Source organism: Bufo bufo, chromosome 7 (genome assembly GCF_905171765.1).
Source record: "Bufo bufo chromosome 7, aBufBuf1.1, whole genome shotgun sequence".
Taxonomy (NCBI): domain Eukaryota; kingdom Metazoa; phylum Chordata; class Amphibia; order Anura; family Bufonidae; genus Bufo; species Bufo bufo.
In genome coordinates, this window is record NC_053395.1 from 200660745 (window position 1) to 200685756 (window position 25012).

At 41.8% G+C, this 25012-nt stretch overlaps 1 protein-coding gene across 2 annotated transcripts in view; it reads left to right on the forward strand.

Moving 5' to 3' along the window:
* Window positions 1–2242: 2242 nt before the first annotated feature.
* ACVR1C (activin A receptor type 1C) overlaps window positions 2243–25012 on the forward strand; it is a 96612-nt gene continuing 73842 nt past the window's right edge. For both annotated transcript variants that reach the window (XM_040439777.1, XM_040439778.1), the window contains exon 1: window positions 2243–2439. In XM_040439777.1, coding sequence (XP_040295711.1) covers window positions 2361–2439 — 79 coding nt within the window. In that variant the 5' untranslated portion in view covers window positions 2243–2360. The remainder of the gene's footprint in view (window positions 2440–25012) is intronic.

Genomic DNA, 25012 nt, shown 5'->3' on the forward strand with positions numbered 1-25012 from the left:
CTGTGGACGTCGGGCCCTCATATCACCCTCATGTAGTCTGTTTCTGAAGGTTTGAGCAAACACATGCCCATTTGTGGCCTTCTTGGAGGTCATTTTACAGGGATCTGGCATTGCTCCTCCTGTTCCTCCTTGCACAAAGGCGGAGGTAGCGGTCCTGCTGCTGGGTTGTTGCCCTCCTACGGCCTCCTCCACGTCTCCTGATGTACTGGCCTGTCTCCTGGTAGTGCCTCCATGCTCTGGACACTACGCTGACAGACACAGCAAACCTTCTTGCCACAGCTCGCATTGATGTGCCATCCTGGATAAGCTGCACTACCTGAGCCCCTTGTGTGGGTTGTAGACTCCGTCTCATGCTACCACTAGAGTGAAAGCACCGCCAGCATTCAAAAATGACCAAAACATCAGTCAGGAAGCATAGGAACTGAGAAGTGTCTGTGGTTACCACCTGCAGAACCACTCCTTTATTGGGGGTGTCTTGCTAATTGCCTATAATTTCCACCTGTTGTCTATCCCATTTGCACAACAACATGTGAAATTGATTGTCACTCAGTGTTGCTTCCTAAGTGGACAGTTTGATTTCACAGAAGTGTGATTGACTTGGAGTTACATTGTGTTGTTTAAGTGTTCCCTTTATTTTTTTGAGCAGTGTATATGCAACACACATGAATACACCATATACATGGTACACATACATAAATGCACCATAGATACACTACACACACATACCACCCAACTATCAATGGTGGCCCAAAGTTTTTTTTTTGGGTGTAAAAGCTGGCATCAAAATGGGCAGATTTCTACTGATTTGAAAATGGAATGGGCGTTTTCAGAGGGTTAAAATCTTTGAGCTGGTAAAAAGTTGCCTTTTCCCCCACTATGATGCCAGCCTTAATGCCAAGAACCACTTTGGTCCAGCCTGGACTCGAATGCATTTGATGAGGGACATCACTATCTGTGTGTGTGCAGTGACATATCATTTAACCCTTTGAAAACACCAGTCACGTACTCAAATCAGTTAAAAGTGGTCATATGCCCCCTTTGATGCCAGTATACCCATAACCACTTTGGGCCTCCCTGGTCTCTACTGAATTTAAGATGGGGACATCGCTGTGTGTCAGCAGTATGCGATCAGTAGCCTAAATGCATTTAACCCTTTGAAAACATCCATTACTTATTCAAATCAGTAAAAAGTAGCCCTCTGCCCACTTTGATGCCAGCTTTTATAGCCGCAAGCACTTTAGGACTGGACTCGAATTTAGGGCACTTGCACATGGGCGTAGCCGTTTTTGCTGTCCACAAATTGTGGATCTGCAAAACACGGACATGGGCCATGTGCGCTCCTCTTTTTGCAGAATTGAACGTCCAGCCCATATTACTTATTCACATCAGTAAAAGTGGCCGCCTGCCCATATCGATGCCACTTTTTATGCACAGCACTACTTTGCGCCAGGCTGGACTTGGCTAAATTTGATGTTGAGCATCCCTATCTGTGTGTGGGTGGTGTGATATCTGTTGCCCCAAATCACTTAACACTTGTCACTCAAATAAGTAAAAAGTGCATTTGCCCACTTTGATGACAAGTTTGGTGCCCAAGAAAAATTTGGGCTGCCATGGATTTGATTTAATTTGACGACGGATAGTCCTCTTTCCTCTATTCCAGTGTGAGTTCAGCGGTCCAAAGTCATTTAACCCTTTAAAACCATCTATCCCTTATTCACATCAGTAATAGCTGTCCATCTGCCCACTTTGATGCCAGCTTTTATGCTCATAACCACTGTATGCCAGCCTGGACTTGAGTGAATTTAGTGAGAGGTATCCCTCTCTTTGTGCCAGCAGTGGGAGTTCGTGGTCCAAATGGAAACACCTGTAACGTATTGATATCAGTAAAAACTGTCTGTCTACCCACTTTGATGCCAGCTTTTATGCCCAGAACTGCTTTGAGACAGACTGGACTTGGATTTGGTGCAGGACATGACTATCTGTATGTGGGCACAGAATGGTGCTATTTGGTGGCAGTTTTTTTTCCCCAGGCTGCTTTCAACGTTCCCCTCAGTCCTGTGCTTGATATGTTCTCCATAGCTACTGAAGCAGTAAAAAAGGAAAATACATTTCTCCTGAATAAGACGCCAACTTCAGCATGAGTCTGTAGTGAGCTGATGACAGGCAGGGGGTGACAAGTGACAGCCGGCCTCATGTGACAGTTCAGGCTGGAGGAGGAGGAGGAGTTGCTGGATGTGATCAGAGCTTGGAAAGTGCCCGGGAGCTCCAGTCCTGCTGCTGCCCCAGCGTCCTGCTCCTCCGCTCGGATATCTCATCTGACCCAGCCGGGGAAGGCAACTGCCTGCAGATGAGTGGGCACCATGCTGACCTCCGGGCTCCCTCCCTTGCCCCGGACCATGACGGTACTCCTGCTGCTGGGAGCAGCCACCTTGTGCACAGGTACCGAACCTATCACCAGCTCCAGGGACTGAATGAAAAGGTTACAGGCGGCGCGTGGAGCAGACAGAGCTGTTCATTATATATATATACACACTATATATACAATTATTGTACAGGAATACACTATATATACTTGCACAGATACATTATGTATACATTAACTGTACATTGAGACATTATATATGCATGCACCATACAGGAATATACTATGTGTACATGTACTGCACAGGATTACACATTATATACATGTGATATACAGAGATACACTGTATATACATTTACTGTGCAGGTAAATACTATACATGTATTGTACAGGGATACACTATATATACATTTACTGTGCAATTATATACTGTATATACATATACCATACAGGTATCCACTATATATACATGTATTGTACAGAGATACACTATATATATATATTGTACATAGATACACTATATATACATGTATTGTACAGGGATAAAAACTATATATATATATGCATTGTAAAGAGATACACTATATATAAATGTATTGTGCAGGGATACACTATATATACATGTATTGTACAGAGATACACTATATATACATGTATTGTACAGAGATACACTGTATATACATTTACTGTGCAGGTATATACTATATATACATGTATTGTACAGGGATACACTATATATACATTTACTGTGTAGGGATACACTATATATACATGTATTGTACAGGGATACACTATATATACATTTACTGTGCAATTATATACTGTATATACATATACCATACAGGTATCCACTATATATACATGTATTGTACAGGGATACACTATATATACATTTACTGTGCAATTATATACTGTATATACATATACCATACAGGTATCCACTATATATACATGTATTGTACATAGATACACTATATATACATGTATTGTACAGGTATCCACTATATATACATGTATTGTACAGGGATAAAAACTATATATATATATACATGTACTGTACAGGGATACACTATATATATATATATATATATATTGTACAGGGATACACTATATATACATGTATTGTACAGGGATACACTATATATACATGTATTGTACAGGGATACACTATATATACATTTACTGTGCAGGTATACACTGTATATACATATACCATACAGGTATCCACTAATCCACTATATATACATGTATTGTACAGAGATACACTATATATATATATATATTGTACAGAGATACACTATATATATATATATTGTACAGAGATACACTATATATAAATGTATTGTACAGGGATACACTATATATACATTTACTGTGCAGGTATACACTGTATATACATATACCATACAGGTATCCACTAATCCACTATATATACATGTATTGTACAGAGATACACTATATATATATATATATTAGTACATAGATACACTATATATACATATACCGTACAGGTATACACTATATATACATGTATTGTACAGGGATACACTATATATACATGTATTGTACAGGGGTACACTATATATACATGTAATGTACAGGGATACACTATATATACATGTATTGTACAGAGATACACTATATATACATGTATTGTACAGGGAAACACTATATATACATGGATTGTACATAGATACACTATATATACATGTATTGCACAGAGATACACTATATATACATTTACTGTGCAGGTATACACTGTATATACATGTATTGTACAGGGATAAAAACTATATATATATATATATATATATATATATGCATTGTAAAGAGATACACTATATATAAATGTATTGTACAGGGATACACTATATATACATTTACTGTGCAGATATACACTGTATATACATATACGATACAGGTATCCACTATATATACATGTATAGTACAGGGATAAAAACAATATATATATATATATATGCATTGTAAAGAGATACACTATATATACATGTATTGTACAAATATACACTATACATACATGTACAGTATTACACATTAGATACATGTTATATACAGGGATACACTACATATGCAATTACTGTGCAGGTATACACTGTTTATACATATACTGTACAGGTATACACTATATATACATGTATTGTACAGGGATACACTATATATACATGTATTGTACAGGGATACACTATATATACATGTATTGTACAGGGATACACTATATATACATGTATTGTACAGGGATACACTATATATACATGTATTGTACAGGGATACACTATATATACATTTACTGTGTAGGGATACACTATATATACATGTATTGTACAGGGATACACTATATATACATTTACTGTGCAATTATATACTGTATATACATATACCATACAGGTATCCACTATATATACATGTATTGTACATAGATACACTATATATACATGTATTGTACAGGTATCCACTATATATACATGTATTGTACAGGGATAAAAACTATATATATATATACATGTACTGTACAGGGATACACTATATATATATATATATATATATATTGTACAGGGATACACTATATATACATGTATTGTACAGGGATACACTATATATACATGTATTGTACAGGGATACACTATATATACATTTACTGTGCAGGTATACACTGTATATACATATACCATACAGGTATCCACTAATCCACTATATATACATGTATTGTACAGAGATACACTATATATATATATATTGTACAGAGATACACTATATATACATGTATTGTACAGAGATACACTATATATACATGTATTGTACAGAGATACACTATATATAAATGTATTGTACAGGGATACACTATATATACATTTACTGTGCAGGTATACACTGTATATACATATACCATACAGGTATCCACTAATCCACTATATATACATGTATTGTACAGAGATACACTATATATATATATATATATATATATATATATATATTAGTACATAGATACACTATATATACATATACCGTACAGGTATACACTATATATACATGTATTGTACAGGGGTACACTATATATACATGTATTGTACAGGGATACACTATATATACATGTAATGTACAGGGATACACTATATATACATGTATTGTACAGAGATACACTATATATACATGTATTGTACAGGGATACACTATATATACATGTACTGTACAGGGATACACTATATATACATGTATTGTACAGGGAAACACTATATATACATGGATTGTACATAGATACACTATATATACATGTATTGCACAGAGATACACTATATATACATTTACTGTGCAGGTATACACTGTATATACATGTATTGTACAGGGATAAAAACTATATATATATATATATATATGCATTGTAAAGAGATACACTATATATAAATGTATTGTACAGGGATACACTATATATAAAAGTATTGTACAGGGATACACTATATATACATTTACTGTGCAGATATACACTGTATATACATATACGATACAGGTATCCACTATATATACATGTATAGTACAGGGATAAAAACAATATATATATATATATATATATATGCATTGTAAAGAGATACACTATATATACATGTATTGTACAAATATACACTATACATACATGTACAGTATTACACATTAGATACATGTTATATACAGGGATACACTACATATGCAATTACTGTGCAGGTATACACTGTTTATACATATACTGTACAGGTATACACTATATATACATGTATTGTACAGGGATACACTATATATACATGTATTGTACAGGGATACACTATATATACATGTATTGTACAGGGATACACTATATATACATGTATTGTACAGGGATACACTATATATACATGTACTGTACAGGGATACACTATATATACATGTATTGTACAGGGAAACACTATATATACATGGATTGTACATAGATACACTATATATACATGTATTGTACAGGGATACACTATATATACATGTATTGTACAGGGATACACTATATATACATGTATTGTACAGGGATACACTATATATACATGTATTGTACAGGGATACACTATATATACATGGATTGTACAGGGATACACTATATATACATGTACTGTACAGGGATACACTATATATACATTTACTGTGCAGGTATATACATATACCATCCAGGTATACACTATATATACATGTATTGTACAGAGATACACTATATATACATGTATTGTACAGAGATACACTATATATACATGTATTGTACAGAGATACACTATATATACATGGATTGTACAAATATACACTATACATACATGTACAGTATTACAAATTAGATACATGTTATATACAAGGATACACTGTATATACAGTACATGTATTGTACAGGAATACACATATTTTCGTATATTGTACTATATATATACTGCATTTGAATGTACTATGCATGCACATACTATTTATGAATACACTATACATATACATGGATGCACTATACACTATATATATACATGGATGCACTATACACTATACATATACATGGATGCACTATACACTATATATACATGTATTGCACAGGATTACACATTATATACATGTGATAAAGAGGGATACGCACATTTTTATATATTGTACTAGTATACAGTACATTATACATGCATGAACTATATATAAATTCACATATTCATGTAGTACATTTGAATATACTATGTATGCAGTATACATTTACATGGATGCACTATACACGGATGCAGTATTTATACATACACTATACATGGATACACTGTATATACATGTAGTATATAAGGATACAATATATGTACATGTGTATTGAATGTAGCTGTATATAATTTAGTATATATTCCTGCATTATATATATTATACTATGCAGTGTCATACATTAACTATACACACTGTACGTTACTGTATAAACATAAACTCATAAAAATAATATGCACACTGGATTGCAATCTATTCATTCATCTGTACGTATGCATATGTGAGTAGACGTTATTTATCTGCATGGTATATATACACCTGACATACTGTATATTCTATTTACATATGTGCAGTATATACATAGTGTCAGACCCTGGCGTATCAGAACATGGATATCCTCCTCTTCTTCTCTCCTTTCTCTTGGTCATGTAGCAGAGTTCAGAATCTCTTTTCTATCCCTCTATGGTCTGATCTATGAGGGAATATTGCACGTGATATTTACTTACCCCAGATATTAACGTAATCAGTGTGTGCTAATATACTATTAAGGCCTCATGCACACGGCCGTTGTTTTGGTCCGCATCCGAGCCGCAGTTTTGGTGGCTTGGATGCGGACCCATTCACTTCACTCCGTGTGCTGTCCGCATCCGTTTGCTCCGTTCCATGGTCCACAAAAAAAAATATTACCTGTCCTATTCTTCTCCGCGCTTTGCGGACAAGAATAGGCGGCTATATTAAAGGCTGTCCGTGCCGTTACGCAAATTGCGGAACGCACACGGACGCCATCCGTGTGCATGAGGCCTAAGTGTCACAACACACCATAAATCAGCAATAGCCGTGAGTATCCAGGTTTCCTAGGGCCCTCAACGGCAAACTTGCCAAATTATATATTCAAAAATACAAGAGTTAGGGTCGTATTGTTTCATTCTTAGATTTGCTATTCAGGACACCTGGAAAGCCGGGTGAGAACAACGGTACGAGCTATAACTGGCTGCTATGATAACTGTCATCCAGCTTTCCCACAAACAGATATAACGTAAAACGTGGCTATATAGAATTCCTGATATAAGAGGACATGTCAAGGACTCAAGGATTTTTAGGGGAAGTAGACTTTAAAAGTTGTTATACCAGAACATATATATACTGTACATACAGATATAGAAATACACAGACATTCATACAGTAGTGATTATCTATCTATCTATAATCTATTATCTATCTATCTATCTATCTATCTATCTATCTATCTATCATATCTATCTATCTATCTATCTATCTATCTATCTATCTATAATCTATTATCTATCTATCTATCTATAATCTATTATCTATCTATCTATCTATCTATCTATCTATCTATCTATCTATCTATCTATCTATCTATCTATCTATCTATCTATCTATCTATCTATCTATCTATCTATCTATCCAGTATATATATTCCTTTATATACCACACAAATAAACTGAAGCCACAGATTGCATTACGTGGACTGGCATAATCCAGCTGGCATGACTCAGTTCATCAGCACTAAGCCTGGTGCCTGGTGGGGGTGGGGACTATGGATCACGATGGTCAGCACCATTTTTTGGCACTTCCAGTTATTTGAGGAAACCTCTCAGTCAATGTCGTTGTCGTCATTACCGAATATTTGTTTTTACATGACTATTGTATTTGAGGCTTGTGTGCAGGAGCTATCCATGATTAAATCTGTTGCTGTGGGGTGAACTCTGAGCCCTAGTGTAATCTTCTTAAGGGAGAGAGCTAAAAAAAGGTCAGAACTACATGTGCAAGGGTATGCCGTCCATAGAGGAGCGGTTAGATAATCACACTGGGCTCCTGTATCAGATTTTGAGGATAGGAAGTTGCAATAAATGTTTCACCTCAAGATATTTGCTCAGTGTATTCTGTCCAAACCTCCTGCCTATGCTAGATCTATAAAGTGCAGGATGAGACTTTGATATGGATAACCTGTATCAGGTTGGTGGGGGTCCGTACCCTGGACCTCCACCCATCAGCTGCTAGAAGGGGCCTCGGCCACTGGAACTGTCACAGTGTATGGAGCTAGCAGCTGATCAGTGGGGGTCTGGGTGTCGTAGCCCCACCAATCTGATATTGATAAGGATAGTTCATAAGTATTAAAGTCTTATATGTCACAGGTTCTGTCACTGTAACTAGAAAATACATGATAATATTAAAACAAGACTTTTTGTATCTTGAAGGCCATGACACTGGCTGACCTGTTACATGTGCGCTTGGCAGCTGAAGGCATCTGTGTTGGTCCCATGGTCATACAGTCAGGTCCATAAATATCGGGACATCAACACAATTCTAACATCTTGGGCTCTATACACCACCACAATGGAATTGAAATGAAACAAACAAGATGTGCTTTACCTGCAGACTGTCAGCTTTAATTTGAGGGTATTTACAACCAAATCAGGTAAACGGTGTAGGAATTACAACAGTTTGCATATGTGCCTCCCACTTGTTAAGGGACCAAAAGTAATGGGACAATTGGCTTCTCAGCTGTCCCATGGCCAGGTGTGTGTTATTCCCTCATTATCCCAATTACAATGAGCAGATAAAAGGTCCAGAGGTCATTTCACGTGTGCTATTTGCATTTGGAATCTGTTGCTGTCAACTCTCAATATGAGATCCAAAGAGCTGTCACTATCAGTGAAGCAAACCATCATTAGGCTGAAAAAACAAAACAAACCCATCAGAGAGATAGCAAAAACATTAGGCGCGGCCAAAACAACTGTTTGGAACATTCCTAAAAAGAAGGAACGCACCGGTGATCTCACAACAACACGAAAAGACCTTGAAGACCACAGAAAACAACTGTGGTGGATGTCCGAAGAATTCTTTCCCTGGTGAAGGAAACACCCTTCACAACAGTTGGCCAGATCAAGAACACTCTCCAGGAGGTAGGTGTATGAGTGTCAAAGTCAACAATCAAGAGAAGACGTCACCAGAGTGAATACAGAGGGTTCACCACAAGATGTAAACCACTGGTGAGCCTCAAAAACAGGAAGGCCAGATTAGAGTTTACCAAACGACATCTAAAAAAGCCTTCACAGTTCTGGAACAACATCCTATGGACAGATGAGACCAAGAGCAACTTGTACCAGAGTGATGGGAAGAGAAGAGCATGGAGAAGGAAAGGAACTGCTTATGATCCTAAGCATACCACCTCATCAGTGAAGCATGGTGGTGGTAGTGTCATGGCGTGGGCATGTATGGCTGCCAATGGAACTGGTTCTCTTGTATTTATTGAGGATGTGACTGCTGACAAAAGCAGCAGGATGAATTCTGAAGTGTTTCGGACAATATTATCTGCTCATATTCAGCCAAATGCTTCAGAACTCATTGGACGGCGCTTCACAGTGCAGATGGACAATGACCCAAAGCATACTGCAAAAGCAACCAAAGAGTTTTTTAAGCGAAAGAAGTGGAATGTTATGCAATGGCCAAGTCAATCACCTGACCTGAATCCGGTTGAGCATGCATTTCACTTGCTAAAGACAAAACTGAAGGGAAAATGCCCCAAGAACAAGCAGGAACTGAAGACAGTTGCAGTAGAGGCCTGGCAGAGCATCACCAGGGATGAAACCCAGCGTCTATGCATTGCAGACTTCAGGCTGTAATTGACTGCAAAGGATTTGCAACCAAGTATTAAAAAGTTAAAGTTTGATTTATGATTATTATTATGTCCCATTACTTTTGGTCCCTTAAAAAGTGGGAGGCACATATGCAAACTGTTGTAATTCCTGCACCGTTCACCTGATTTGGATGTAAATACCCTCAAATTAAAGCTCACAGTCTGCAGTTAAAGCACATCTTGTTCGTTTCATTTCAAATCCATTGTGGTGGTGTATAGAGCCAAAAATGTTAGAATTGTGTTGATGTCCCAATATTTATGGACCTGGCTGTATGTGTCCGCATTGCTGAGAAATATGTTTTAATATATGCAAATGAGCCTCTAGGAGCAACGGGGGCGTTGTCATTACACATAGAGGCTCTGCTCTCTCTGCACTTGCCACAGCCTCTTCACTTTGATGGGCAGGGCCAGATGTGATGATCAGGGGCGGATCAAGTGCATGATAGGCCCGGGGCTGTCCACCCAACTTGGGCCCCTCCCTCCATTTTAGTTTAAAAAAAATCGTGAGCGCCACAGTCTCTTCCTAGGCCATATGACATCCTATTCATCGTTCACGTGGCCGAGGTGCAGCTCAGTCCCATCCGCGTGAATGGGGCTGAGCTGCAATACCAAGCACAGTGCTATCAAATGGACAGAACTATGCTTGATAAGGAGCAAAGAGGCTGCGGGGCTCACTGGGACATCGCGGTCTCCTCAAAGAGCTGATTGGCGGGGGGCCAGGAGTCGGGCCCCCACCATCTCATAACTCTCTGAGTACAGATGTCATAGATGTTACCTGCAGTCCTATGTAACACCCCACATAACACAGTGAATTATTGTGTTATGTGGGATGTGACATAGGACTGCAGGGAACATCTACTACATTATCTGCACACTGCACCATATAGTAATTTCCCCCACACTGCCCCCATATAGTAATTTGCCCCCACACTGCCCTCCCATGAAACAATTTGCCCCCACACTGCCCTACCATGAAAAAATTTGCCCCGACACTGCCCTACCATGAAATAATTTGCCCCCACACTGCCCCATATAGTAATTTCCCCCACACTGCCCTCATATAGTAATTTCCCCCCACACTGCCCCATATAGTAATTCCCTCATACTGCCCCCATATAGTAATTTCCCTCACACTGCCCCCACATAGTAATTTCCCTCACACTGCCCCCATATAGTAATTTCCCCCACACTGCCCCATACAGTAATTTCCCCCACACTGCCCTCCCATGAAACAATTTGCCCCCACACTGCCCTACCATGAAATAAATTGCCACCACACTGCCCCATATAATAATTTCCACCACACTGCCCCAATATAATAATTTTCCCCACACTGCTCCATATAGTAATTTCCCCCACATTGCTCCATATAGTAATTTCCCCCACACTGCCCCATATAATAATTTCCCTCACACTGCCCCATATAGTAATTTCCCTCACACTGCCCCATATAGTAATTTCCCTCACACTGCCCCCATATAGTAATTTCCCTCACACTGCCCCCATATAGTAATTCCCCCCACACTGCACCCATATAGTAATTTCCCCCACACTGCCCCATATAGTAATTTCCCCCACACTGCCCCATATAATAATTTCCACCACACTGCCCCATATAGTAATTTCCCTCACACTTCCACCATATAGTAATTTCCCCCACACTGCCCCATATAATAATTTCCCTCACACTGCCCCATATAGTAATTTCCCTCACACTGCCCCATATAGTAATTTCCCTCACACTGCCCCCATATAGTAATTTCCCTCACACTGCCCCCATATAGTAATTTCCCCCACACTGCCCCATACAGTAATTTCCCCCACACTGCCCCCATATAGTAATTTCCCCCACACTGCCCTCCCATGAAACAATTTGCCCCCACACTGCCCTACCATGAAATAAATTGCCCCCACACTGCCCCCATGAAGTAATTTCCCCCACACTGCCCCATATAGTAATTTCCCCCCACACTGCCCCATATAGTAATTTCCCCCACACTGCCCCATATAGTAATTTCCCCCACACTGCCCCATATAATAATTTCCACCACACTGCCCCATATAGTAATTTCCCTCACACTTCCACCATATAGTAATTTCCCTCACACTGCCCCCATATAGTAATTTCCCCCACACTGCCCCATACAGTAATTTCCCCCACACTGCCCCCATATAGTAATTTCCCCCACACTGCCCTCCCATGAAACAATTTGCCCCCACACTGCCCTACCATGAAATAAATTGCCCCCACACTGCCCCCATGAAGTAATTTCCCCCACACTGCCCCATATAGTAATTTCCCCCCACACTGCCCCATATAGTAATTTCCCCCACACTGCCCCATATAGTAATTTCCCCCACATTGCCCCCATATAGTAATTTCCCCCACACTGCCCCATATAGTAATTTCCCCCACACTGCCCTCCCATGAAACAATTTGCCCCCACACTGCCCTACCATGAAATAAATTGCCACCACACTGCCCCATATAATAATTTCCACCACACTGCCCCAATATAATAATTTTCCCCACACTGCTCCATATAGTAATTTCCCCCACATTGCTCCATATAGTAATTTCCCCCACACTGCCCCATATAATAATTTCCCTCACACTGCCCCATATAGTAATTTCCCTCACACTGCCCCATATAGTAATTTCCCTCACACTGCCCCCATATAGTAATTTCCCTCACACTGCCCCCATATAGTAATTCCCCCCACACTGCACCCATATAGTAATTTCCCCCACACTGCCCCATATAGTAATTTCCCCCACACTGCCCCATATAATAATTTCCACCACACTGCCCCATATAGTAATTTCCCTCACACTTCCACCATATAGTAATTTCCCCCACACTGCCCCATATAATAATTTCCCTCACACTGCCCCATATAGTAATTTCCCTCACACTGCCCATATAGTAATTTCCCTCACACTGCCCCCATATAGTAATTTCCCTCACACTGCCCCCATATAGTAATTTCCCCCACACTGCCCCATACAGTAATTTCCCCCACACTGCCCCCATATAGTAATTTCCCCCACACTGCCCTCCCATGAAACAATTTGCCCCCACACTGCCCTACCATGAAATAAATTGCCCCCACACTGCCCCCATGAAGTAATTTCCCCCACACTGCCCCATATAGTAATTTCCCCCCACACTGCCCCATATAGTAATTTCCCCCACACTGCCCCATATAGTAATTTCCCCCACACTGCCCCATATAATAATTTCCACCACACTGCCCCATATAGTAATTTCCCTCACACTTCCACCATATAGTAATTTCCCCCACACTGCCCCATATAATAATTTTCCCCACATTGCTCCATATAGTAATTTCCCCCACACTGCAACATATAGTAATTTCCCCCACACTGCACCCATAGAGTAATTTCCCCCACACTGCCCCCATATAGTAATTTCCCCCACACTGCACCCATAGAGTAATTTCCCCCACACTGCACCCATAGAGTAATTTCCCCCACACTGCCCCATATAGTAATTTCCCCCACACTGCACCCATAGAGTAATTTCCCTCACACTGCCCCATATAGTAATTTCCTCCACACTGCCCCATATAATAATTTCCCCCATACTGCCCCATATAATAATTTCCCCCATACGGCCCCATATAATAATTTCCCCCATACTGCCCCATATAATAATTTCCCCCACACTGCCCCCATATAATAATTTCCCCCACACTGCCCTCATATAATAATTTCCCCCACACTGTCCCCATATAGTAATTTCCCCCACACTGGCCTCCCATGAAACAATTTCCACAACACTGCCCTCCCATGAAATAATTTGCCCCCACACTGCCCCTATGAAGTAATTTGCCCCATGTAAAAATCTGCCCCCACACTGCCCCCCCTGAAGTGATTTGCCCCCACACTGCCTCCATGTCCTCCACTGCCCCCCAAAGTTGGCACACACATAAAAAAATAAAAATGAAAGCTAATACTTACCTGTGTCCGCAACTGTGAGGCAGGCCGCAGGCGCGCAATCTTCATTGTACTGCGTCCCTGCACAGGTGCGCAATGATGTCATCACGCACGCCTGTGCCTTGATTATACTACCACACAGACCTCAGGCCTGAAGCCTATGGCAGTGACTGGCGGCGGGGCAGGGAACTTTGTGCTCCCGTGCCCTGCCGCAGTATGTGGGCGTTCGGGTCGGCGTTGGGCCCCCCAGCGATGCCGGGTCCGGTGCTGCCAACCCGAACACCTTATGTTAATCCGCCATTCGTGATGATGCTTTCTATGCCTGTCCCTGCAAATCAAAGTGCAGAGAGAGCAGAGTCTCCAGGTGTAATGGTAACGCCCCCGTTGCTCCTAGAGGCTCAATTGCACATATTAAAACCTTGTTTTTCTTAGCAATGCGGGCACATATGAACACGGGACCAACACAGATGTCTTCAGCTGCCAAGCGCACATGCAACAGGTCAGCCAGTGTCATAGGGACAAATCTGCTGTCAGATGCCCTTTAAAAGCAATGTAAAGGGCATGTGCACTTTTGCGATCATATATGTACGGTCTAAAAAATGAAGTAAAAATCTACTACCGTTTGTGTATGCAGGTCTTGTGCAGAGCTATGTGTCTCCATGGTTACAGACCACAAGTCAGCCCTGCGTAGTTTAGAGTCATTTGTTACTCCTTCCTATCTGCCCCTCGGCTTCTTGTCCTGCTGACAGTGGAAGATGGGCAGACCCACAGTCACCTATGTGTATTATACCCTATGATTACATTGTGCGCGCTCCTGCAACTTTGACACAGCAGAGTGAAAACCAGAAGAGACAAAAGTGCAGAAGTTGTCTGTAGTTACTACAAACTGCACTGTTTGCTCTGGGCAATTCCTTTACTCCACTATTCCTGTTCTCCTCCCTCTAGTTCTTACAAAGTTACATATGGTGCAACTGTTGCACATTTTTGGTGCAGATTTCAGGACAGAATACATTTTGCCAAAAATAACTTCTCATTCTTGTAAATAGGATTTTTTTTGTGGCAGCAGAATTGTTTTTGGTGGAAGCAGGAGCGAGCTGAAAAAGGTCAGAGCTGCTGCAGGGAAAACAGGTTCTCTACATTCTTTTTTTTTTTATCCCCGTATATTGATTAATCTTTTCATTAATCCCATACAAATATTAGGAGATAAATGAGTATAAAACCTACTTGACCTCAGTCTCTTAGACCACATGGCAAGGTGAGCTTTTTGAGATATGTTCATATGTAGGGTTGAGCGAACCCGAACTGTAAAGTTCGGGTTCGTACCAAACTTTAGTTTTTTTTTTTTTACATTTCCGGAAAAGTTCGGGTTCAAATTCGGTGTTCGGTGATTTAATGGCGCTTTTTGAAAGGCTGCAGGGCAGCCAATCAACAAGCGTTTAACTAGTGTGCCCTTACAAGCCATCACAGCCATGCCTACAAATGGCATGGCTGTGATTGGCCAGTGCAGCATGTGACCCAGCCTCTATATAAGTTGATCCAGTTCCTACACGTACTGACTGACGGGTCTGCCCCCATCAACTTCTGGGTCTCCAAATTGGGCACATGGCCTGAGCTTGCCCTTTACGCCTTGGGGGTTCTGGCCTGCCCTGCAGCCAGTGTATTGTCTGAATGTTTGTTTAGCACGGCAGGAGGGAGTTATCACAGACAAGCGCAGCAGCCTGTCCACAGCCAATGTGGACAAACTCACGTTCATTAAAATTAACCTGGCAGGGATCCCACAGGACCTGTCCGTAACTTGTGCAGAATAGACATGTTTACCAGCCTCACCCAGCCATTGTTGTACTCCAGCGCACTTTGTCTTTGTTTTATTTTTTATATCTTCCAATGTTTTGGGGTCTACCCAAATTTGAACAAAAAAATAAATAAAATAAAAACCAAAAACCAGTGTTGGCTACCTCCTCCTCCACCACCACCGCTTCCACCTACACCGCCACATCCACCGCCTCCTCAACCTCCTACTCCATATGGACCTCCTCCACCTAGATCAAGATTATAATTTTATTTTTTTACGTATTTTATGTTACTTTAAGTCACTTCCCTATTCACATTTGTTTGCAGAACACTTGCCATGCTCTTAACCACATTTTGCTGCCTTCAATTACTTTTTTTAAAGCCATTTTAGTGCTCCAAAGTTCATGTCCCCATTGACACTTCAATGGGGTTCGGGGTCAAGTTCGGGTCCCGAACTCGATCTTTTTTGCGAAGTTCGGCCGAACCCGAACTTCCAGGTGTTCGCTCAACTCTATTCATATGGCGCAGCACAGTGGCTCAGTGGTTTGAATAGGACCAAGGACAACATCTGAATGGAGTTTGTATGTTCTTCCTGTGTTTGTGTGGGTTTCCTCCGGGTTCTCCATTTTCCTTCCACACTCCAAAGACATACTGATAGGGAGCTTAGATTGTGAGCCCCATTGGGGACAGCTTTGATGCTAACGTCTGTAAAGCGCTGCGGAATATGTCAGCGCTATATAAGTGCGTAAAATACATAAATAATGGTGCAGTGCTGCATGGGGGCTGTTGTTGCTGCGCCTGCGGGATTGATTGCCAGTGCCAAAGGGGGTTTAGCCTGACCCCAATGGTGGTGTTGCTGGATTTCCACTGCCTGTGGGGGCGGTGCTGCAGCAGCAGTGCTCGACATGTGGTGCTAAGCTAATATAGTGTGAGGACCCACTCATAAGAGGCCGTGGGGAGTGGACAAAAAGTATACCAAGTACTCATGTACAGTTTATTAATTATGCTGAGAAGCAAGAGATTGATGCGTGACATGTGGATGTGCGATCCATGTTTTTTTTTTTTTTTTTTTGTTTAAAATGGGTACACAAATGGTTTTGGTGCTTCTGTGTGTTTGTCCCGGGACAGTCATAACTGTGCTAAAAGAGGTGCCTGAACAGGACCTGTTAGTGAATTTTAACTGATTTCTGTAGAAGAACCAAGGTCTCTGTAGAAGAAGTGCTTTCCTGAAACAGAGAAAGGCCTCTTTCACACAACCGTTTTAATTTTCCGTTTATGGGTGTTATTTTGTGTTCCGTATACGGTTCGTATACGGAACCATTCATTTCAATGGTTCCGCAAAAAAACCAAAATGTACTCCGTATGCATTCCGTTTCCTTATTTCCGTTCCATTAAAAGATAGAACATGTTCTATTATTGCCTGCAAATCACGTTCCGTGGCTCCATTCAAGTCAATGGGTCTGCAAAATAAAACGGAACACATATGGAAATTCATCCGTATGTCTTCCGAATCCGTTCCGTTTTTGCGGAACCATCTATTGGAAATTTTAAGCCAGCCCAATTTTTTTTCTATGTAACTACTGTATACTGTATATGCCATACGGAAAAACTGAATAAAAATGGAAATACAACTGAAACACAGATACGTGAAAAACGGACCTCAAAACACAGAAAAAGTCATACGGTCGTGTGAAAGAGGCCTAATGTGCTCAGGCCACATACCTGAATGTTGTGAGCACGGATGGGCGCATCATTTCTGCAACTGGTGCTTCCTTCTGCAATAGCTGTTGGCCAAATGTTCGCTTGGCCGGCAGCTATTTCGCCGGACTCCCTCCAGACTCCCTCATACACTTATTATATACATGGTTTGGCTGAGGTTGTATGTTTGGGGAGAGAGGAGAAAGCTTCTGTCAGACGCATACAAAATACAAATTTCCCTTTTGCCTACTGGTGCTGTTTACTGCAGACTGTATTCTTGGTAAAGGACTGTTCCTTAGGCCTCATGCTCACGGCCGTTCCGTGCATTGGGGACTGCAATCCTCGGTTCCCATGCATGGGCACTATCCTTGCGGCTGCCTGACGGATCCAAACCCATTCAACTTGAATGGGTCCGTGATCTGTCTGCACCACACAAAAAAATACAACATATCCTATTTTTTCTGTGGGATTCCGTGCCTCCGTTCCACACTGCACCTTTCGGATTGCGGACCCATTCAAGTGAATGGGTCTGCATCCGTGATGCGCTGAGCAAACGTCCGGTGCCCGCCTATTGCGGACCCGCTATTTGCGTGTCGCATTACGGGCACAGCCGTGTGCATGAGGCCTTTTTCGCAGAGGCTATATTAATGGTTGTTAACACAACACGGCAGCCCGTGTCTACTATCGCATTGACAGAACACAGGCTGGTGTAAACAGAGAATATATTTTGTTGACAGTTCTGCTGCAGGGAATGTGGATTTCCTTACCGCCCTCCAATATTATTAGTGGATCACTTGCCAAGCATGCCGGCCTGATAATACCATGATATCAGGGAATTGCTGGTGGTATCACAGATTGTAAACAAGCTTCTGATCACGGGAACCCTTTATATATGTTTTCACATTTATTACTGTTTCTTTACTTATTTTCAGTCAATCTTTTGGCTCTTTTGTCCATATTTCAATCTATTACATAGCAACTGGAAACATTTCAGCGAGCTGTAAGATTTTAATACTTTCCAGGCTGACAAGTTGTTCAGCAATTTGGTACAAAGACAGTGGTATATACTATCAATCAAGGCACACTACATGGTTGCTATGTGGCCTGCCAGATTGAAGGGCCCAGCCCGGCTAATGGCTCCACTTCTGCTCAACGCTGTAAGGAGCGCCCACTCTGATAGACAAGAGAAGACAGAAATATGCGGCCATCATTTGAATTGCATAATTTTGAGAGATCGAGCAGAACATTATAACAGCTTTACCCCCGATTTGGTCAGGGAAGCAAAAAAAAAACACATATGTAGGACTGCAGTGATATCTACAACAGAATGATCACTTAACTGGAGTTGTAACCAGTCAAACCAAAATTAATGTATATGGCACCCATAAATATTGAAAGTGGGATTGCCTTAAAAGATAACTTTTAATAGTCAATGGTTAAAATAGTAGGCCCAATAGTTTAATTAGAGACCACATACATTAGTAGTCATGCACCACCAAATGAAAAAGGTAGAGAAGAGAGGTGTGAGGTGTAAACACTTGCTAGGAGGGTGAGTTTACGAAACATAGGGATACAGATAAAGAGGGAGACAGATGCTGGGTCTCTTCCCCTGGTATATCCCTAGGTTCTAACTCAGGATGATACCCTCACTATATGTCCCTTAGTGTCCCTTGCAGGCAATAACAGTGACTTCCCAGCTTCGTCAGAAACGCAAAAGGTATCACACATCCAAGAACATACAAATCATATAGTACTTGGTGCAACAATTTGTTTGATGTCGGGATCCAGGATAAGCTTGCTTTAGGACAGAGTCAGGATAACCATTTTCCTTAAACCCAACTCGTAGGTCTCCTGCTTGTTGCTTGTAATCGTTCACAGTGGAGCAGTTTCTCCTCATCCTCAAATATTGTCCGGTGGGGATTCCCCTTTTAAGGGGGAGGGGATGGTGGCTATCCCAATTCAACAAGGAATTGGTGGATGTGGGTTTTCTATAAGTTTTAGTCACCAGTTCTCCCCGATTCCCTCTCATAATGACAATATCCAAGAATGGGAGGGCATCTTTTTTCCTCTCTGAAGTGAATCGCAGGCCAACTCATTGATATTAAGGATACCTACGAAATGATGCAAATCTTCAACCTCCCATTTCCATAATGGGAAAATATCATCGATGAATCTGACCCATGTGACAACATTCTCAGTCACATGGGCCAGAGGGTCACCAAAGACCATGGTCCTCTCCCACCAGCCCAGGAACAGATTTGCATACGATGGGGCACATGGGCTCCCCATCACTGTGCCCCTGAGCTGGTGTTAGAAGACCCCTCCAAAAAGGAAATAGTTGCAGGTGAGTGTAAATTCAAGGAGTCTCAAAATCAGACAATTGTGTGCACGCAACTGGCATCCTCTGGTCATCAGGAATGTCTCCACCGCCCTCATCCCAAAGTGGTGTGGGATGGAGGAGTAGAGCGCCTCCACATCAATGGAGGCCAGCCAGGTGTCACTTTCAACAAAAATTCCTCCTAGGCGACCCAAGAGGTCCCCTGTGTTCCTGATGTAGGAGGGTAGTGCTTTGACAAAGGGGGCCAAAATATAGTCGATGTATACCCCTACATTTTGCCCCAGGCTATTAACCCCGGAGACTATGGGTCTTCCTTTAAGGGGTGTAACCCCCTTATGAATTTTAGGGAGGCCATAGAAGGTCGGTATAGTCGGATATTTTTTGTAAAGGAAATCAAATTCATCCTCTAGTCTAGTCTGTGTCCCGATCATGTGCCTCCTCTCCGTGACGCGGTGCACTCATGACCAGTGACGTCACGACCCGCGTGATCGGAGCATGTGATCTTGGTGGCGGATCTATCTAGGCCCGCGCTGGTTTAAAAGAACGCCAGCACGGGCACTCACTGCCATCACTGCCATACGCAGGAGGAGTGGACCCTGAATCGCTGCACATAGAAAAGCTAAGTATCAGTTTTTTCACAATACTGTTTCTTCCCTGGCTAGCCCCAACACACTTGGAAGTGCCGTGGATTGGATACTTCTCTAACCGTGTATGTGTGTGTACTTTGTTTTGTTTTGCATATAGGTCCCCTGATGACCTGGCTGACTGCCAGTGAAACGCGTCGGGGCTATGTTTATGTTTAGTACTATATGATTTGTATGTCCTTGGATGTGTGATACCTTTGCATTTCTGACGAAGCTGGACAGTCACTGTTATTTCCTGCAAGGGACACTAAGGGACATATAGTGAGGGTATCATCCTGAGTTAGAACATAGGGATATACCAGGGGAAGAGCCCCAGCATCTGTCTCCCTCTTTATCTGTATCCCTATGTTTCGTAAACTCACCCTCCTAGCAAGTGTTTACACCTCACACCTCTCTTCTCTACCTTTTTCATTTGGTGGCGCATGACTACTAATGTATGTGGTCTCTAATTAAACTATTGGGCCTGCTATTTTAACCATTGACTATTAAAAGTTATCTTTTAAGGCAATCCCACTCTTCAATTACACTTTCGATATCTACAACAGGTCTGAACTATCGTATGACCTCCAACATGGACATGAGTTGGAGCCTCCTAAGGGCTCTTTGTCACGGGCTGGCAATGATCAAGAACTTATGTTCATATTGTTCCCAATCATTGCCTGCTCGTTAGATTCACTTACATGCAGCAATGATCGAGGATGACTAGGAATGAATGATCGCTACTACGATCATTCATGCCCATACAGCATCCCTATTTGTGGGCAGCACAATCCTGTTTACATAGAGTGATGTGGGGCCAATGAAAGGGGAATCTAGAGATGCGCTCACCTTACAAACGAGCATTTGCTTGCTCAGGTGATGGGCAACATCTTTACTTGGGCCAATTAGGGTTTATAGGAACATTCATTCCCGATAATTGCCCTGATCCTTGACCTGTGTAATTTTATATTGTTTGAATAGCACATACAGAATTGTGACAATGACTCCAGTGCGTCTTGCACCTTTCCCAATAAATTCCTACCTCTAGTGTTCTCCGGTATTTAACAGCACTATGTGGCAGATGTAGGGCATGGGGCATGGCTTCTCCTGTACCTTCAGCTCATCTGCTAGCTTAAAGCGTCTCCAGTTTAACTTTCTTGCACCTGACCTGAAATGGCTGTGCACAAGCCAGTCCTGCAGCTGAACCGGTGAACAGGGATGAGTTGCAGTACCAGGGATGGCCACATGTGCAGATGTGTCACTATTTGAACATACCCTAAAGCAGTGTTCCCCAACTCCAGTCCTCAGGGCCCACCTACCGGTCATGATTTGAGAATATCCCACAGAATGAATGCCTGAGGTAAGTCCTGATGCATCAACACTAATTGTATCACCTGCTCAATACTAAGGAAATCCTGGAAACATGACCCGATGGTGGGCCCTGAGGGCTGGAGTTGGGGAACACTGCCCTAAAGTGTAGCTGCCCTTACAAACAACCTGTAGGGATTAGCACAGCTAGAGCTGGATGTAAAAGGTCGGCCATACATATTTCTCCCGACTATCTCCTGACAGCCCCCACTTCACCTGATCCTGCTGTCCCCCAATATAATCTGTTGGGCGAGACTCAGGACCTCCCCATTTACATTAGGCCTCATGCACACGACCGTTGTTTGGGTCCGCATCCGAGCCGCCGTTTCATGGATCCATAGACTTTAGTGGGCATGTTTGGTCTGTCTCACGGATCAAGTTGGTGCATATCGCCGTGTTTTTCCCACGGTCAGTGGATGTGTGAATAAACACATTAAAATCAATGGGTACGTGCGGTCCATGGAGACCACGACTAGCACACATCCACGATTCACTGAGGTGTGAAGGAAGCCTTAGGAGGCTTTCAACCATCAGTGCTTTGGTCAGTGTTTGATCAGTGATTATCATCAGTAATTTTGAGTAGTGTTGAGCGAACTTGTGTTTTAAGTTCGGCATACAAGGTTCGGGTTATATAAGAATTCCGTTATGGATTCCGTTACCACGGACCATTATTTATGGTCCGTGGTAGCGGAATCCATAACAGAAATCTTAGATAACCCGAACCTTGTACGCCGAACTTGAAAACAGAAGTTCAATCATCCCTAATTTTGAGCCAAAACCAGGAATCGAGCCTCCAAAAAGATAAGGTATAATAAAAGGATTTGCGCCTGTTCTGTATTTTTGATCCGCACCTGGCTTTGGGTCACAACCATGGGGTATTCACACGACCGTATCCAATTCCCAGTCCGCAAGTTACAGATCCGCAAAACACGGATACCGTCCATGTACATTGTGCATTATGCTGATAAGCACATCCCGCTCTTTGTTAGAAATGCCTATTCTTGTCCACAAAATTGACAAGCATAAAACATGTTACATTTTTGCAGGGCCGGAACGGATATATGGATGCGGACAGGACATGGCATGCTAATGCATGCGGATCAGATGCAGACCAAAAATTCAGTTATGTGAATGACCCCTCACTGATGGAAATCACTGATTAAACACTGACCAAACACTGACTGTGTGAAAGAGGCTTCGCAGTTACATCCTAATAGTATTAAATGGCTAAGACGGCTTTGTCTTTGAGTTGCAGCTTGTCCCACAATCTCTTCAGCAAAACTCTTCAATGAGGCAGCGAGTTCACTGCACATGTATAGAGGCGAGAGGAGTTCAGTCACTTATTAACCTCAGCGTATATCTACCTGTGCACATTACACTGTCTACACTTCTGAATTTGCAACGTAATAATTTCCACAAAAAAATTGCATTTTAAAAAGGGAAAATACGGTGCAATAAGTAAAGTATTCGCCTGACGCCTGAGGGTCCGATGAAGAGACCTGGTGCCGCTCCAGTCATCTCTAGGGGACGGCTGGAAATAGACAAGGACTATACACGCCTATGTCCAGAAGACCCCTAGAGATGAATGGAGTAACAGCACGAGTGTATGACCGCCACTGCACTCCCTGGGCGGACTGAGAGACCCTCGTTCTTGTGATTGGTGGGGACCCAGCAATCAGATACTTATCATGTGATAGCTGTGGATTTGCCATCATGGATTTTCGGGCAACAAATCCGCAGCGTGATACAGCACCAGTAAAATGGATGAGAATGTTTGAATTCTCATCCACACGTAAAAAAACCCCAAAAAACTGCAGCAGAAAAGGTACAACATTGCGGATTTGAAATTCATACAATTTCTTTTGCAGATGTCACTCTTTGCAATGGAGAGAGTAAAATATGCTGTCTTTTAAAAAATGCAGGTAATACATACGGTTTTGTTGTTATTTTTTATGCGTTTTTTGTTGCACAAACACACCAAAAACTGCAGCGGATTTTTTTGGCAGGATTTTCAGCCACATTTGAACCCAACTTAAGTGTACAACCACAAGGTATGATTGTGTGACACTTGCAACGCAGCCGTGCTGCGGTTGAATACAGCATGGCGGGCTCTAATTTAAGTAATGAAGCCTGCACTATGTAGTCGGTCCGCATTGTCAGCACCTTCAATACCGCTCAGCCGTTAATAATGCAGACCGACTAAACAATGTGATCTTCATGATTCTAAGGCCTCATGCATACAAATGTATTTTCAGTCTGCATCTAATTTGCATTTTTTGCAGATCGAATTGTGGACCTAGTTATTTCTATGGGGCCTGACAAAAAAGCGGACAGCACACGGATGACATCCACATTGGTGCGGATGAGTTGCAAATTATAGAGTGTTTCCAATGTTGTCTATTTACAGAATAGGCATTTATACAGTCGTGGCCAAAAGTTTTGAGAATGACATAAATATTGGAAATTGGAAAAGTTGCTGCTT